Raw genomic sequence first — 17,333 nt, forward strand, 5'->3', positions numbered from 1 at the left:
TAAATTAGAAGATTAGGTATTAGATCTTCATTCGGATGGTTATGCTTGATAAAAAAATGAGCCAATAATAATTTTGTAGCACCATCATATTTGAAAATAGACCATGTTTTTTTTTTTTTTCAATTGTCTTAAAATTAGTCTTTCCTTATACATGTCAATTTCTTTAAACAACTAGCGATACATTTAATAAAGAAACTGACACACTAACATATATTATATAGCCCACATCCACTTGAGTGTAAATTCCAATCAATTACCAACTAGAAAGCCTAGAATCCAAGGGAAAAAATAGAGATAAATAAAGCACAAATCTTATGCCCCCGGCCCACCATGCCCAACACAAACCTCTTATTTTTCACAGCATGAGGAAAAAGATCAAATAATAAAAAAGAAAAGGGAAAAAAAGAAAAAGATTTTGTTTTTTTCCCTTTTATTGTAATTGTACCCCAGTAGCCAGTACTTTTATTTTTCTATCATCTCTCTTGTTGATTAGAACTAAAAATCATAAATTAACATCATGTGGGTCTCTGCCAAAGCGCCACCAAAATCTCCTCCATCATATAAGCTCTCTCCCACGCACGTTAAGATAAAATAAAATAAAAAATAAAATAAAAAAAAAGAAGCCATTGTAAGAAAATAAAATAAATTAGTTATTATAAAGGGACCTAATAATTCCACTACACTCGAGATCATTTCAAAACCTCCATAATAGCCCCTCTCTATATTATCCCACAAACTCTTCCCTTTTTCCCTCTCAGAAATAAATACCCTGACATAACCTTCAAACTTATAATAAGAATCACATTACACACATATAACATAAGAGAGAGAGAGAGAGAGAGAGAGAGAGAGAGAGAGAGAGATGTCATCAGTGGCCGGAATTTCACACCAAGACAACAACCTCCTCAAGAAGTCGTTCCACCGGAGAAATGACTCCGGCGAACTCGACGTCTTCGAAGCGGCGAGGTATTTCTCCGACTACAACAACGATGCCACGTCATCATTCTCCCAAAAGACCGCGAGAGAAGACCACAACAGGGCAAGATGGAGATCAGGAGGGAGAATCAGCCTCGACATGCCAAACTTACGCCACGTCATCAACAACCAGAATCCGACACGTCACAACTTCAACGACCACGACGATCATCAGAGCTCGAATAAGGACAAGACCAGCAAGCTACTATTCAAGCAACCGAGCTCTCCGGGAGGGAGGCTAGCGAGCTTCCTCAACTCTTTGTTCAACCAGTCAGCCTCCAAGAAGAAGAAGAAGAACAGCAAGTCAAACCAGTCGTCTCTGTCGACTTCGACCAAGGACGACGATCAGTCGGAGGATCAGAGCCCCGGCGGTGGCCGGAGAAAGCGGCGGAGCAGCATAAGCCACTTCCGGAGCTCGATCTCCGCCGCCGCCGGAGAATTTTCCGGCAAAAAGGCCTCGTCGGGCTCCGGGTTCCGGACCCCGCCGGCTTACACCGATACTCCGACGAAGGCTTACAGAGACTTGAAAAGCCTCGCAAACAAGAAAAACCCTAATAACATTGCAAAAGCCTTGGGCAGCAATGTTGCTGTTGATAATATAAAGGATGAGAAGAAGGTAGAGGCGTTCCGAAAGTTCGACGATTATGATGATGATGACAATGGAGGAGATAGTGATTCGAGTTCTGATCTGTTTGAGTTGCCAAACTATGATTTGTTGGGTGGTTCTTACTCGTCAAATTCAAGTAGCGGTGGTCTTCCTGTGTACGAGACTACAAACATGGAGAGCATCAAGAGAGGACCTCCTATTTCCACTGCCTAGCGATTAGCGATATTAATATTATTTTATCCATACCATGCATGTAAATCTAGTATTACTAATTTTGTTTGGTTTTTTACATTTTATTATTGATGTTGTGGTGGTGGTGTTTTTTTGGAAGAAGCTTTGAGAGAGAGAAGGGACTATCTCTCTCTCTCTCTCTCTCTGCGTGATTTTTGCTTCTTTGTTAAAGGTTTTTTTTTTTTTTCCTGTGTAGATACAGTTTGGAATGTTTGTTTGTCTATTGCTTTTTTTTTTTTTTTTTAGATTCTGGTGAAGCAACAGAAGTAGTTCCAACAATTTTTAGTGGCTCTTTTGATCTAGATTATCATATTGACAGGTAAGAGATATATGGATATGTTTTTCAAATAAGATAATAGTTTACATTATTATGGTACGAAAAGGAAATATATTTATATATATAGAAATATATATTATTATATAGTGGAAAACAAAGGAAAGGAATCATCAGAGCATGTTAGATGGCTTATCTCTATATGTTGACTTTAGAGTACGAGTAATCATAAACATGGGACATCAGTTAATTTTAAATTCTAAACTCAACATTAATTTTTTTAATATCTTGAATATGACATATTTCTAGCGTGCATGACAAAAATCATGTCTCCTTGTCTATCCTTGCATGCAAGATTACGAAAAAAGAAACCATACATTAAGAAATAACATCAGAGGTTTTGGAGATATTATTATTTATATGCTTAGTTAGTTAACTCGCTATTAAGTACCTCAAAGAAGTGATGATGAGTTAGGTCCATGGTACACATTATGATGGAAAGACACCTAATTTGCTATGTATCATATTAATAATAATCAATATTTTAATGTTTAAAATGTATAATAGGAACTTGTATAGGTTGTGTGGGATGACGTGACAATCATTGATCAAGTGGTTAATTTTTTTGGGACAAAAATTATTCACGCACGTATCGTTAACCTTTTTCTTTCTCCGGATTCAATAACGTAGTCAGGGTTTTTTTTTTTTTTTTTTTTTTTTGGTACTAAAGACGGTCTTTTGATATTTCCTTAAGAAAATGCAGTTGGTGTAGATTTGACAGATTAACGCTTTTTTTCCCCTTCCCAAATAATTAGTTGAGATTGATATGCTGAAAGATTGATATATTCTGTCTAATAAAATGATATAAACATAACGAGGGATTATGTAGTTATTAGTATTATAGTTAACTTGTGCTAATTGCCGGCAAGAAATAAATTAATCGCTCAAAATTACGTGGAAACTATTCATAAGTGCAAATAGTCGACGCCCAAGTTAGTTGGATCTTATTAGTGTTAGCTAGCTTATTCCTATTTCTTCCTTCTTCACATGTACATTTGATACATAGGGATAATAGAGAAGGCGAGAGGAACCAAAGGCCAATAGAAAAGGTTAGATCGTCGAAGTGTTTTTTGGTACCAACAAGTTGGGTGTGTGTTGTCGATTTGGTGATTAGGACGTGTCATAATCTCGCGGCAAAAATAGGGCTATGCATATGTATATTTATCGCACTTGGAGTTGGGAAACTAGTTTTTCAAACTTTGTGTCCCTTGCACGCACATATTTTTTTTTTTTTTTTTCACAAAGCTGGTTGGTTGAAGTCGGTAACATCATGTGCCCATCCATATCTCCGAATTTATCGGCTTATCACACATTAGCTTATCTTAAACTTTCTAGGCAGATAATTACTTTTTGGACGACTTTTTTTTTAAAAATTATATTAAACATACACGTATTTAAAAAAATATAATTTTGTAAGTATAAATGAAAAATAATAAATTTAACAATATATATATATATATATATATATATATATATCATTATCATTATTTAATAAATGTGAAATTTGTTGTAATTAGCCAAGTTTGTCATTCATATTGGGGGAATAGCTCAAGTTTCATTTTATTAAGCAAATAGTCCATATTTTCGGCTCAGACCTTAACACCCTTGGTAAATTCGCGAATAGGTTAATTTAATTAACCTACTGGAGTGAGTTAGGTTAATTAATTAACTTATTGGTTGAATATTAGTTTATGTTCTGATTTTTTTGTCAGTAAAGTTAATTTACTAAATGATTGAATTCGGAATTAGGTTAATTAATTGAATGCTTTGAATATCAATTGACTTAAATTATGATTTTTGTAAATTTTTTGTGAATTTCAAATCCTTCACGAATCAGTTAATTAATTAACCTAACTCACTCCAGTAGGTTAATTGAATTAAGCGATACACGAATTTACAAAGTGTCTCTCATCAATCCCCTCCATCGTCGCCGATTTCCTCTCCGCCGTCGATTCCTTTCCCCCCGCCGATTTTCGAGTCAATCTGAGTCGTCGATTCTCCGAGCATCGCCGCCGCCGGAGCTCGACGGAATCAACGCCGTCTATGGCAGATCTTGACGGCGTCTATGGCGGATCTCGCCGGCGACGTTAGGGATCAGCAACGAGGATGGACGATGATTGACGACGACGCAGCGGCGTGAAATGGATCGACGGCAATCGGCGGCGTGAAGTGGATCGGTGGCGTGAAATGGACGAAGATGAGAACGAGTTTAGGTTTAGGTTTTGGAAAAATTAAGTTTTGCGCTTATATATGAGGGTAAATTAGGTAGTGAAATATTAATTGGGCTATTCACTTAATTTATTCAAACTTGGGCTATTCTCCGAATATTGGTGGGTTGATTGGGCTAGTATGCTCACTCTCCCAAAGATTAAATCCTATAATTAAAAAAAACTAATTATATACTTAATTATTTATAAATTTAATAAATATATATATATATGTATCAGTTTAAAATGCCGGCGAAAGTGTCGTCAGAATTCGTCGGCGGAGACGCTGTCGGACAAAAATGGTCAACAAAAGCTCAAATGCCGTTTTTTTCACTAATTGGCGTTCGGAAGCCGACGAAACGACACATCGTTTGGGCGAAAAAAGACCGATCTTTTTTATTTTATTTTATTCGCAAAACACGTAAAACTTTGAAAATATCGACGATATTTGGAAGAAACGAAAAAAAAAATCGAAGCTCCAAATCCAGCAGCTGAGACGACCTTGGCGCCGGCGAAAATCGGCGACAATTGGAGGCGGCCCTTTACTTTCGACACGGCGGAGAGCAAAAGGCTCAAAATTTTGATGACATTCATTGATAATTGGTGATATCTGGTTTCGTTTTGAAACCCAGAAATTTATTTCGTAATTTTGATGAGTAATTTAATTTTTTTTTTCATATAATCTTGTTGATTAAAGTTGTTTGTATTGTGACGATTTATATTATATATTTTTCAGATTTTTTTAGACTTCCGGCAAATCACCACTTTTTTTTGGCGAACCACCCTTTTTTTCCGGCGAACCACCATTTTTTCTGACGAATCAAAAACCAAATTTACAACTTTTTATTTCTGTTTTTTTAAGTAAGCTTCTATATATATATATATATATATATATATATATATATATATATATATATATATATATATATATATATATATATTCACTTATACATATATTAATGTTTGAGTAATAGTTATTGGAATTGAAATTGTTTGGAATGATATCGATTGAATTGAACTTGTTGGAAATGATTTTGAATGAAATGAAATTGTTGGAATTGAAATTAATTGAAACGAAATTGATTGAAATATTGAAATGAATATCTAGGTATATGAAATATGAGTGACGAAGGAGTTCGTAAGTATTGTACAAATGTCAACATATCTGAACCATTTCACATGCAATTATTGTGGGCATGTAACGATGGGTAGAGGAATCACGCGGATGAAGTTTCACTTAAGTGGAAACGATCCAAAAAAATGTCAAAAAGTATCCGAGTTGTCCTACAGAAGTACGGGATGAGATGAAAGCATTAGTGGAGACGACTGTTCAGAAGAAGAAAAGAAAGTCTGTTCTAAATGAAACGGTTGAGCACTTGGCCTGACGTTTCGGTCCCACTCAAAAAGAGTTTGACCGCGACCAATAATTCGAACAAGATACGTTGCAAGCTCTAAAGAGAAGCCGACAAGAGTCACGGTCGGATGCATGGAGATCTGGCCCTTGTAGGGGTTCAAGGAGTGCACAAGCACATCCCCATTTTTCGGTCAGAAAGTGCGCGCCAGAGATCTATTCCTGAGATGACGAATCCTGCGTTGAAGCAATGATTAGGAAAAACCGTAAGCAGTTGCGTCATTCACGAAAATATTCCAACAAACAAAGTGAGGTCACCTCACTTACGACACATGATAAATGAAACTATGGCATTCGGTAAGCCTTTTGAATTTGCAGCAGCTCTTTGATTTTGCAAATATTGTAGTATGAAAATATACTTACGTTTTCAAACTTTACAGGTCCAGATATCCCGCTTGCTAGTCCGTGCGAGATTTACAATACGTACTTGAAAGATGAGGTCGCGTCTGTGAAGAAGTACATCGACAAGCCAAGAGAAACATGGAAGCGGTATGAATGCACCATAATGTCAGATGGTTGGATGGGATCAATGCATTTGAGCATCATAAATGTTAGTGTTTTTGGCTAGTAAGATCGTGTTTTTGAAGTCTGTTGATGCGTCAGACGAGATAAAAAATTATACATACATTTATAAGGTGTCTGCGGTGGTTAAAGAAGTCGGAGAACATAATGTTGTTCATATTGTCGTAGATAATGGTTCGGCGTACAAGAAAGCTGCATTGAAACTCGCGTTAGGCGCTATAATTTGTATTGAAGTCCGTGTACCGCGCATTTTCTTGACTCGATGCTCGAAGACGTGGGCAAAAGAGTAATTTTTGCCGAAGTGATTAAGAATTGTAGAGATGTCACGAAGTTCATCTACAACCACGAGATAGTCCTATCGAAGATGAGAGAACAAGGTCAAGGGGAGCTAATTCTTTCAAGTCCTACTAGATTCGCCACAAATTACTTAGCCTTAATAAGTCTCTGGAGCAATCGATTTGGGTTGAAGAAGATGTTCACTTCAGATTGGTGGGATCAATCTTCCTTTCGTCCAACTGCTGCTGGGCAATTTGCAGAATCAAAAGTATTGGAAAAACAACTTATGTATACATATTGATGGTGTGTCCAAGTGTTTGAGTCTATATACTCTGATTTGCGTCTGGTTGATATTGAAGTACTTTCGACTATGGACTTGTTTTATCACGTCTTTGAGTTGATGAAAAAGAAGTTCGAAAACATTCCTAACAAACAATGGGTAGTAGATATTACGGTTGAAAGATGGACAAGACAATTTTCTCATCCGTTACACCAAGCAGGTAAAAGTCATTTCACTTATTCATTGTAAATGTCTTTGTGTAATTTCTAATTGGTATCTTTGAATGTTTTACTCGTAGCGCACTACCTAAATCCAAAGTTTCAATATAATTTGGAGATCGTGATACTACCCGAGCATCTTACGTCGGTTACGTAAGTCTTTGAGGTTTTATTTCTGAATGATGAATGCGAAAACATTGGAAACGAACTTGTAGTATTTTGCGATGCGAGAGGCATGTTTGGTAACAAAAGCGCAGTAACGTGAAGATCGAAGATGACTTCCGGTAAGAACTCCATCTTTGAATCAAAAGTGTAATATTTAATAATTTAATGTTTACGGAGTTCGATTAATTTTGTAGGAGAATGGTGGGCCATGTTCAGAATCCAAACGCACACTTTACGAAAGTTGTCAATGAGAATCTTGTCTCAAACTGCATCGTCTCGGCACTGCGAGAGAAATTAGAGCATGTTCGTAGTTGTCCACTGATAAGTGAGATTTATTCACACTTATCTACGACTTTTAGATGAGAATCGAAGCTTGTTCTTCGTGTGTTTGATGTTATTTTGTGTAGTTTTAGTGTATTTTACAGTTTTTAAGTCAAAGAGAGAGTTTTGGAGAGTCATGGAGTAAATGAGGCATTCGAGAGCTAAACGAGACTATTTTGGACTTCACAAAAATTCAGAACTTGAGTCTTGTGGTCGGCGCGCCGCACCTAGAATATGTCGACACGCGCCCCGTAGTATATTTGTTGGAAAGAATGTCCGAGGAGCCAACGCACATCCACAGTGTGCCACCCCTTAAGAAATCCAGCTTGGTGCGACGCGCCATTGTGAATTTCCAAGTGGCGTGATGCTCCATTCAAGTGGCGCGGTGCGCCACGCCACTTTTTTAGCTTCCATATTCTCGCCTTTTTAGCAAATTTTGGCTCTTGGATCTCATCCATGGGTCCAAAATGGCTCCGAAAACACACTTTGGAAGGCATTATATCATTGTCTAGGTTTCAACTTGAGGGAGAACTCGTTTTTTTTAGAAAGAGAAGTGAAAAAGCTAGGTTTTGGAGAAAAGCTTGTTTTGTTCTTGAGCTTTGGAGTGACGAAGAAGAAAGACTGAAGTGACACCCTCTCCATCATCATAATCCTCACTAATAGTTCACTCTTATCCATTTCTTTGTTTATTTCTTGCTTTGTTGAACTCTTTATTTCATTTCTAGTCTTTGAACCTTATTTGACTTTTAAGTTGTTATCTTGAGCTGTGCTGATTTCTTTTATGTTATGAGCATTGAATATTGTTAATTTTGAAGTAATTCATTTGTTGAAGTTCAATATTGAAGTTGTGTTTCAGTTATGCAAGTTGGTTGATTTTAATGCAATTTATGGTTGGTTGTTGAGTTTAGCATTCAATGTCTACTTTGTTCTTTGTTTTGTTTCTTTCACTCATCTTTATTTTGCTTTGTTTATTTATAATCACTGTAGATAAGTAGTTAGAGAGGTGCAATGTAGTTAATGAGATGACACTACTACATAAAGTACATTAGAAGACTTGAGATTTAAGACGTTCTCTAAAATGCACAACTTTAATAATCTAAATTTTCGTTTGGATTTTCAAGTCATTTAAAAAACGTCTCAAACAGACTTTTGAAGTCAATAAAATAATATCTTCAAAAAATATATAAAAAATATTTTGAGTCATTTAAAAAATGACTTGAAATGCGTATATATTTTTAAGACATTTAAAGAATGACTTAATAATTTATTTGAAGTTATTTATTAAATGACTTAATAAATTAAATCATATCATTTAAGTCATTTAATAAACGTCTTGTAATATATAGAAATAATTTTACAATTAATTTTATATATTATTTTTTAAATTATTGTAAATTTATTTGTAATTTCCACGTAGGCAAATTAATCTCACGTGGCAATGAAAAAATAATTCCACATGATGTATGTGGGCTGTTACATATAAAAACAAGGTCAAAATTATTAAAAGCAAATCTTTGATTTCATAGCAATTGTATCCATTCGTATATGTAGCTTTACTTTTGAAAACAACAACAGTTTTTCTTAAACACACTTATACTTATCCTATCCTGTTGTTGTAACAAAAAAAAAACAATTCTCCTCCAATCTCTCGCTCACCACGACGAACACTGATGATTCCTCATCACCACGAACGTCAATCTCTCGCTCCAATCCAGAACAAGACGAAGCCGAGGATTTTATTGTCCACCACCAATTCGCCCTTCAATCAGTTCCTTCCACTCCAACTCAATCTTCTTCTCCGAAACGGAGGAGCCTCAGAATACTAGTAGCAGTGAGAGAGCCTACCCGTGGAGCCTGAGCGACGGCGACCCTACCCGTTCGAAGCCGCGGTCGATGAATCCGAAGAACCCTCTGTCGGACGACAACGCGCGGCGCAGGGGAACGCGGCGTACCTGTCTCGGCTGCGGCGGAACCAGGGGCCCTCGGCACAGACTCCGCTATTTCTTCTATGTATGTCCTGTATGATCAGTATTACTTGTTTTTTTTTGTGCAGAAAATCAATGACCATCCGATGGTGATCCAGGCGAGGCAATTTCCGGTCAGGATTGGGCGGTCAGGATGGTGATCCGATGGAATCCTCTAGGTGCTCGACAAAATGTCTGAGACAAAAAACAACGTTTCTCAGACTCAGAGTTTTGTTTCCTAGAAAAGAGAATTGTATTTTTATCCCCTGCCCCTTTGACACTTTTTTATTCAATCATACCCTTATTTATTTCTTCAACAAAAATATTCACTGACTTGTCAATCCATTTTCCAGTCTCTGTTCAAGAAAACTAGGGCAGGAGTAACTAGGTTTGACTAAGCAAACGTAATAGAAGAGTAAAGAGGTAAACTTATTCTTCTGATGCATTCGAAGCTGATCACCCGTTATTTTCTTTACTCTGATGAAAACGATTTAAATAGAAGATTACAATTCGGACGTGTTGTTAATATACCCATGTAAGTCATTTTCCTTTAAACAAAACGGTCAGTTTCCTTTTTTTTCTCTGAAGATGATTTTGTAGGACGTTCCTTTTTTTTATTAACGTAATTAGTTTCCTTTAAAATCATATATATATTCAATTTTTTTATTATTAGTCTTTCAGAAAATAGAGAAAAAAAGGGAAACCTAATTTTTCTTTGTTCTGAAACAGTTTTCCACGTTCTGTGCCTTCACTGTGCCCCCGTCCTTCACGATTTTTTTCGGTCCTTCCCATTGTTCGTCGAGTACGTGCAGACATTGTTTCTCTTCGGCCGACATTTGCTGATTCCAGTGGTTAGTATATATCTGTACTTGACTATGGTCTTCGTTTCTGGCTGGTTTTTTTTTATCTTCTGTATATGACTCTTGTGATGAATCAGTCTTTGTTTCTGGCTGCTTATTTTATCTTCTGTGGTCGTATATGTGTGCCCACTAATTTCAGACTTGGTGCCAATTTGTTTAATGTGCACTGATTAAGGTTCTTTCGCACATAGTTGAGTCATTTGAGTATCACTTTTATTATTTTGTCCATTTTCCTCTTTTATTCTTGGAAAATGTCCATTTTTTCATAGCTAGTCTCCATGGATGTGGGGTTTTGAGTTGAAAAATGAATGGGTTAAGCGGCTAAAACTCTATTACCAATGCCACACCAGAGCCCGTTTAGCTTTTTTTTTATGTCACAAGAGTTGTGGAACACATTCTTTTTGCAAAGTACTCTTTAATTAATTGTGCAGTGTAGGATTTTGTTAGTAACTGTTTGACTATCTCAGTTTACTTTATTAAAGGCTATAGAGTAGAACAAATTATGAAACAGTTAAATTAATATCAAATTTCATATGTAGAGTAGATCCCTTTTTCTCTACAGACCCAAACGAGAAGCTTTAGATCTTCAACTTCAACAAACAAACAGAAAAAAAAACAGTATTCCTTTCGAGAAAACTTTTAAAACGGTTGGTTTGTAAAGAGACCAAGGTTGAGTGAGAGGTAGCTATAAGCAAAACCCTAATTGAAAAGTCGTAGTGCTGAAACTTTACAGCATTGAGTTCTAGTCCCTAAAACGACAATTCACTACATTTACTATTTCAAATATGTCGGCACACATGTATCAAAGCTATACGTCATTTAAAAAATGGTTTCTTGGAGTATATAGCTAGAGTCTGTTCAAAATTTGATTATAGCCAAAACGAGTATCAAATAATTACTATAGTATCTAGGTCTCGAGTTATTAATGTACAATATTAATCTTAAATGACAGTCTTTGTTTTGTTATTTTTATTTTATTCAAGATGAATATATATAATGATGAATCAGTCTTTGTTTCTCAACCTTAGCATATATAGGGGTTCTAGTCACACTACGGCCAGAAAAGGGTGTCAATTTGTGGTATGAAGAGATTCTAGGTTGATATTTGTACAAGTCTAGCCTTTACCCTCCACGTGACATGTGACAATATAATATATGAAGAAGTAAATTAGTATATCTTCAAGGGATTACAGGTCTAGTATTTTTCCACCCACGTTATGTGACTCTAAGTTATAGTTTTAGAAAATATCTTAGCATCCTTATCTAGTTCTAGGTCCAGGCTTTTGGTTTCTATTTATTTATTTTTTTCTCGTATCCTATTAATTAGTGAAACCTCAAAAAGTTGTCAAATACAGGTGTTTCCAAATGGAAGAACATCTACTATTTATTACAAAGACAAATGAAAAAGCATAAACAGCTTATAGATATACGAGTAATTGCAAGCATAGGAAAAGAAACATATTTTCTTGGGTAATCTTGTTTTGTTATTAGTTTTTTTTCCGATATTTGTGTTAAGTCATTATTGATTCAATAGAATGGTAGCGTAAGGTTTGTTGGGTTTCATGATTATATTTCACTTAAATAATTCAAGGAACAAGCTACTATTTTTAAAAACATTCTCTCTTTATATATATAATATATTAAATGATACATGATATTATGAAGCTCACCTTACCACTAACATACACAATCTGTCTCACTTTGTCTTTAATGAAGGAAGTGAATAAAATATTGTGAGATGAAACGAATACCACCGTTTTTTGACATTGTTATTTACGTTTTTTGTCATGTAGAGTCATTGGACATTAGTTGTGATTGATGTTTCAGCTAAGATGGCTTATTACTTTGACCCACTGAGACAAACTATGAGTAAAGACACTTATGATATGCATTTTCTTCATTTCTTATTACACTTATTAGCGACGATGAATACATTTATTTCTCTCGTGATATATAATCATGCTAGAGCCATGATGAAGTTTGCATTGCTCAAATGAATGCGCAAAGTACAGCCAAAAAGTTTGTATTTCAATTTAACACATTGCAATGTAAGTATAGCTGACTTTTTCTTCTTATAAACCTTTAATTTGTTATTGATCTCTGCCTGTTTTGTAAGTAAAAAAATTGTAGTAGTTCTGCATGTCTTTTTAACATACTTTTTGCTTTCATTTTAGTGCCCAAGACAACCGTCGACTTTCGAATTGGCTTTTATGTACTGAGATTCATGCATGACCTTATAATTGCACGTGACTTTTACACTGTTCTTGATTCACATATAAGTGTATATATATATATATATATATATATATATATTAAGCTGGACTTACGCATATTTTTTGCACTTCAGTGCACTACCAGGTATATTTGAGTGCTAGTCTATCTCAGAGGTACCGTTAAGAAATGTGATTTCTTTCATACAGGTTTCTACCATAAAATAAAAATGAAATTAGCTAGTTTCTACCAGGTGTCTAACAGTTATACAATAATATTGCCAATAATCTTCCCTTTTCAGTTATATATTTAGTTTGTATGTATTATTATTGATATAATCTTTCCTGACCCTTTTTTGTTATTTTGAAAATGTACTTTGATAAAAGATCATTATATACGGCCGCTGAAATCAACGAAGTTCGAGCTATTTTGGCGGAATGTGTAATTGAAGGATTACAACTTAAAGTCTAACAAGAAGTTATGCAAAAAAAAAAATGAATGCAGCTTCTTCCCAAGGCATGCTCTTTTTTACACTATTTCCATTTGAATCCAATACTATAGTTGTTTTTGTTGTCACTACATTTCTGCTATATTCCATTGTTGCACTTTGGATTAATATATTGCATTTTGGATTGTTGATGCCAATTTGAGACTATAAATGAATTTTTTTTGTTGTTATGCTATTTGTAATTATAGATAAGGTGTTGAAAATATTATGAAAATATGATCAGGTATTAAATATATTGTGAAAATATTTAAATTTCTCAAAATTAATAATTGGGCGCATCCACGTAAGCATCCCAAATTGACTAATAAAAACGTCTTCTAAATTGTACCCATTTAAAAATAACGTCTTCTTTATTAAAAAAATAATAATAACGTCTTCTTAATATAATTCAACGTCAGCGATATGCAATTAAGACATAAGAAAAATGTCTTAAAAATGAGTACATGCCAGCAACATTGATTATGTCAGCGTTTATTACGTCGTTTTTTAAAGAATTATAAAGACTCTTATAAAACGTCTTCATAAGTTATCCACGTCATCTTTTATTGATGACATGGAACCATTTCAAGTCGTTTTATAAAGAGATTTAAGTCATTTTTTAAAATTCTACAAAGACATATAAAAAATGTCTTTAAAGACACCTCCACGTCAGCATTTCTTTGTCTACGTGGACACTTTTCTAATTCGTTCTATTCAAATATTAAGTCATTTTTTTAGGTGATTTAAAGACATTTAAAAAAAACGTCTTAAAAACTATAGACTTTTTAAGTCACTCACCTAGAGGTCGTTTTCTGGTACGACTCGGAAGGTATTTTAAGTCACCTTTTTTATGTCTTAAAATGTGCTTTATGTAGTAGTGTGAGTTGGTTGGTCAAATCATTATATTAGACTTTGTGCTTCATGGCTGGGTTTGAGAGTGAAATTCTATGGGTTATGGGTTATGTGGTAGTTCTAATTAGATTAGCTACCTAATTAGTGAATCTTAGGCGAGTTTAGAAACTGAGAGGTAATAAACGAGTGAGGTTTACTCTTCCCATCATTCACCTAACTGGAGCTATAGGAAGACTAGGGGTAGATGTAGTTGTTTAAAATCCCGGGCTAACTGCGGTTGTTTGTTTTAATAGAACCCAAACCGAGAGGTGTAAGTTCGTTAAATATCTAGGTCCCTAAACACGGGAGAGAAATTAGTGGATACTTTAGGGGGATTGAGACTAAGTGTTTCCATTCTTTATCTTTGTGTTTGAATCGCTGTTTAATCGCTTTTAGTTAATCTTGCTATTGAATTTCGTTTGCTCTAAAAAAACAATCAACCCCCCCCCCCCTCTATTACATATTCATAACTCGAAAAGGAAAACTAGTGAGTTGCTATCGTAAATCGTCTTGAGTCCTCGTCGGATCGATATTCATGCTCTTTGCACTCTATTACTTGAAGACACGTACGCTTGCGTCGTGCGAGTTTTTTTTAGTTAAGAAAATATCCATCATCCACACAAAGCAACGAGACGTCGCTGGCAGGAAAGATCCTTTGGATCCGACCAGTTCACCTCGACGATCAAGACCAGAATCCTGACCCACGCGTCCTCATGGGCTTGAGAGGAAGGAGTTGATTTGGACCATGTATTGAATGAACACGTTTGTCAGACTTCGCATGGATCATTAGACGATGAACATGATCCTACTAATGGTGACGATGATGGACGTGGTGGTGACTTTCCATAAATTTTTGGCAGAGTCGTGGTTTACAAAGAAGAAAGGAAAAAAATGCAAATAAAAAGCATCCATTGTCTAATGGATATTACAAAGGTCTTCTAAACCTTTGGTATAGGTTCAAATCCTATTGGACGCAATTTTTTTACATTTTATATTTATATGTGAGTAATGTTTTTTTGAATGATAAGAGGTACACATCTTAATATATGCTTTTTTCCTTATAACTTACCTAACCAAATTAATTTCAAGTAATTAATTTACTTATACTTTTTTTAAAGGACGGCTTTGGAGCTAGACAAGATGTTGGTGGGTGCTAGTGATGGAGGTCAACATTACGATCCTTGGACTATGGAAGAAGGTTATCAAGCTACACAAGATGAAAATCACAGGGCACGGCGTCAAAGATCTGACAGGTTAGTGTATTAAAATTTAAATGTTATGGATTTCTCAAACAATCTATTTATGACTAATATGAAAAATAATATATTATATGTTTCACATGTCGGGAGAATACTTTGACTTTGAGACCGGGTTATATTACGGAGGTGGGACACAAAGAGGAACAACGCACTTCATGTCTTCTAATAATATTACGGCAGTGTAACACAACAAGGATATGAATCATACATGTCCTCTGGTACTGAATATGTCGTTGATCACTTGATGTCTCAGGTCGACATTGTCATCCACTACATCAAACACACAAAGTGACGGTTCGTATACTTATCATTCTTACCATTATCCTAATCCAATAGGAGTGCGCAGCCACATGTTAATCCGCAAGGAAGTACACGTTGTACCTTTGTTGTATACGTAGATCGATTCAGTGTCAAGCACATTATAGCATGTGTACCCGGATGTCCACTCATAACTGATGTAGTGGGGTACGATCAAGCCGAGTACGACAAGCATGTTCAAAACTTCCAACAATAGTACAAGGGGCATTTCACATGGTGCTAATATTGCGAGCTTCAAGAAAATCAACCGAGTTTTATCCAACCGAGACGTCCATCGGGATTCTATTGATGTATTTCATTTTCTATTTAACTATATGCGTGTAGAACATCTTTATTTCATGATGGGTTGCAATGTTGTGGTGTGACTTTACCACTTATGATTTTCTTCTCTAGAACATTTATGTTTGATATGTATGATTTCAAGTGTTTTAAATTTGGACTACATTTACATATATATATTCGTTTATTTTGCAATATTATTTCCGTTCGGTTTTCCATCGGCATGTTAGTCTTCCATCGAAGACGACATTTCATTTGCCCTTTTCCACATTATTCCGTTTGGTTTTCCGTCGGCGTGTCAGTTTTCCGTAAATCGGGAGGCTCGAAACGGTATTTTAACCCTTGATATATATATATATATATATATATATGAAATTACTAAACATGTATTGATAAGGTTGTTCAACTATATCGGGTTGAACAACTATCAGCTAGTGCAAGCAAGCAATCAAACAAGCAGAAAAACAATAATGGACGCAGAGATTAGGTAACCTTGTTCGGTGATAAAGTACCTAGTCAGGGAAACTGATACATCCGGTGGGTGAAAAAATGATCCACTATCTCAATAATCAAAGGTACATGACTTTAGTTTGCAGACTTCCTCTTAAATGTCTAGCTTCTTTGACTTCTCCAATGTATGGCGATCTAAGCTCCTCTTAGATCAGAGACTCAATCTCTCTATCACTCAATCTCTTCCCTTAAGATTTACACAACACATAGATGTAAAATACCACTACGACAAATTAGGTCATTAGCTTCGAACAACTTTTGTATGTGACAAGTCGCATCCTAACGCATCACCGAGCTTCATAAAAAATATTGGTTTGAAGATAGATTTTTAACATTTAGATGCGATATGTCACGTTTAAAAATGTAACTAGACATTGGATGCAACTTTATCACATCCAAAAGTCAAAAAATTTAGCTAGATATATTTTCCTCTTTTATTTCATTCATTTAATAAAGCGGTGAATGTTTACTCTTTTATTCTTTTGACTTCGCTTTTAGAAATGAAACTCGTTTATTGTTTAGTCATTTCTCAAAGAGAAATTATATTATATGGACCTCAAAATTAACAAAATATCATGACTAGATCTCTTACTTCAAAATATCTAAAAACAGACTTTTTCCCCTATTTCGGACAAAAATACCATTATGACATAAAATGACATACGATGTCATACGATGCGTATGATGTCGTACGTACGATGACGTACGATGTTATATGATGCTATATGGTCAGAAGGGTATTTTTGTCCGAAATAAGGCAAAAGTTCATTTTTGGATATTTCTAAAGTAGGAAGTTTAGTTATCTTTGACGTTTACGCAATAATGAAATTTCTCTTCTCAAAACCTTCACGATCTCTCTCTCTCTCTCGCTCTCTCGCTTCAGCTTCTCCATCTTCGACAGCTTTGCCGGCCAATAAAGGACCCAATTCCTCCTCAATCTGTGGTATCGTCACTCGCCGCCACGAATTTGCAAGGACATTTTGAGACGTCGCGACCACGACCTCGGT

General features: G+C 35.4%; 1 protein-coding gene across 1 annotated transcript; it reads left to right on the forward strand.

The window, feature by feature from the left end:
• The first annotated feature begins 614 nt into the window (after nucleotides 1-614).
• On the forward strand, nucleotides 615-2,045 carry LOC149402790 (suppressor). Its single transcript, XM_089610095.1, has one exon. The coding sequence runs from the start codon at nucleotides 863-865 to the stop codon at nucleotides 1,793-1,795; it is 933 nt and encodes a 310-aa protein (XP_089466221.1). The 5' UTR covers nucleotides 615-862; the 3' UTR covers nucleotides 1,796-2,045.
• The last annotated feature ends 15,288 nt before the right edge of the window (nucleotides 2,046-17,333 follow it).

The sequence above is a fragment of the Urtica dioica genome, chromosome 3, assembly GCF_054948205.1.
Source record: "Urtica dioica subsp. dioica isolate 48M chromosome 3, U.dioica_male_clone48M_v1_H2, whole genome shotgun sequence".
NCBI classification, from domain to species: domain Eukaryota; kingdom Viridiplantae; phylum Streptophyta; class Magnoliopsida; order Rosales; family Urticaceae; genus Urtica; species Urtica dioica.

Coding starts and splice junctions, on each gene's coding strand:
- LOC149402790 (XM_089610095.1), top strand. CDS start 863: ATGTCATCAGTGGCCGGAATTTCACACCAAGACAACAACCTCCTCAAG.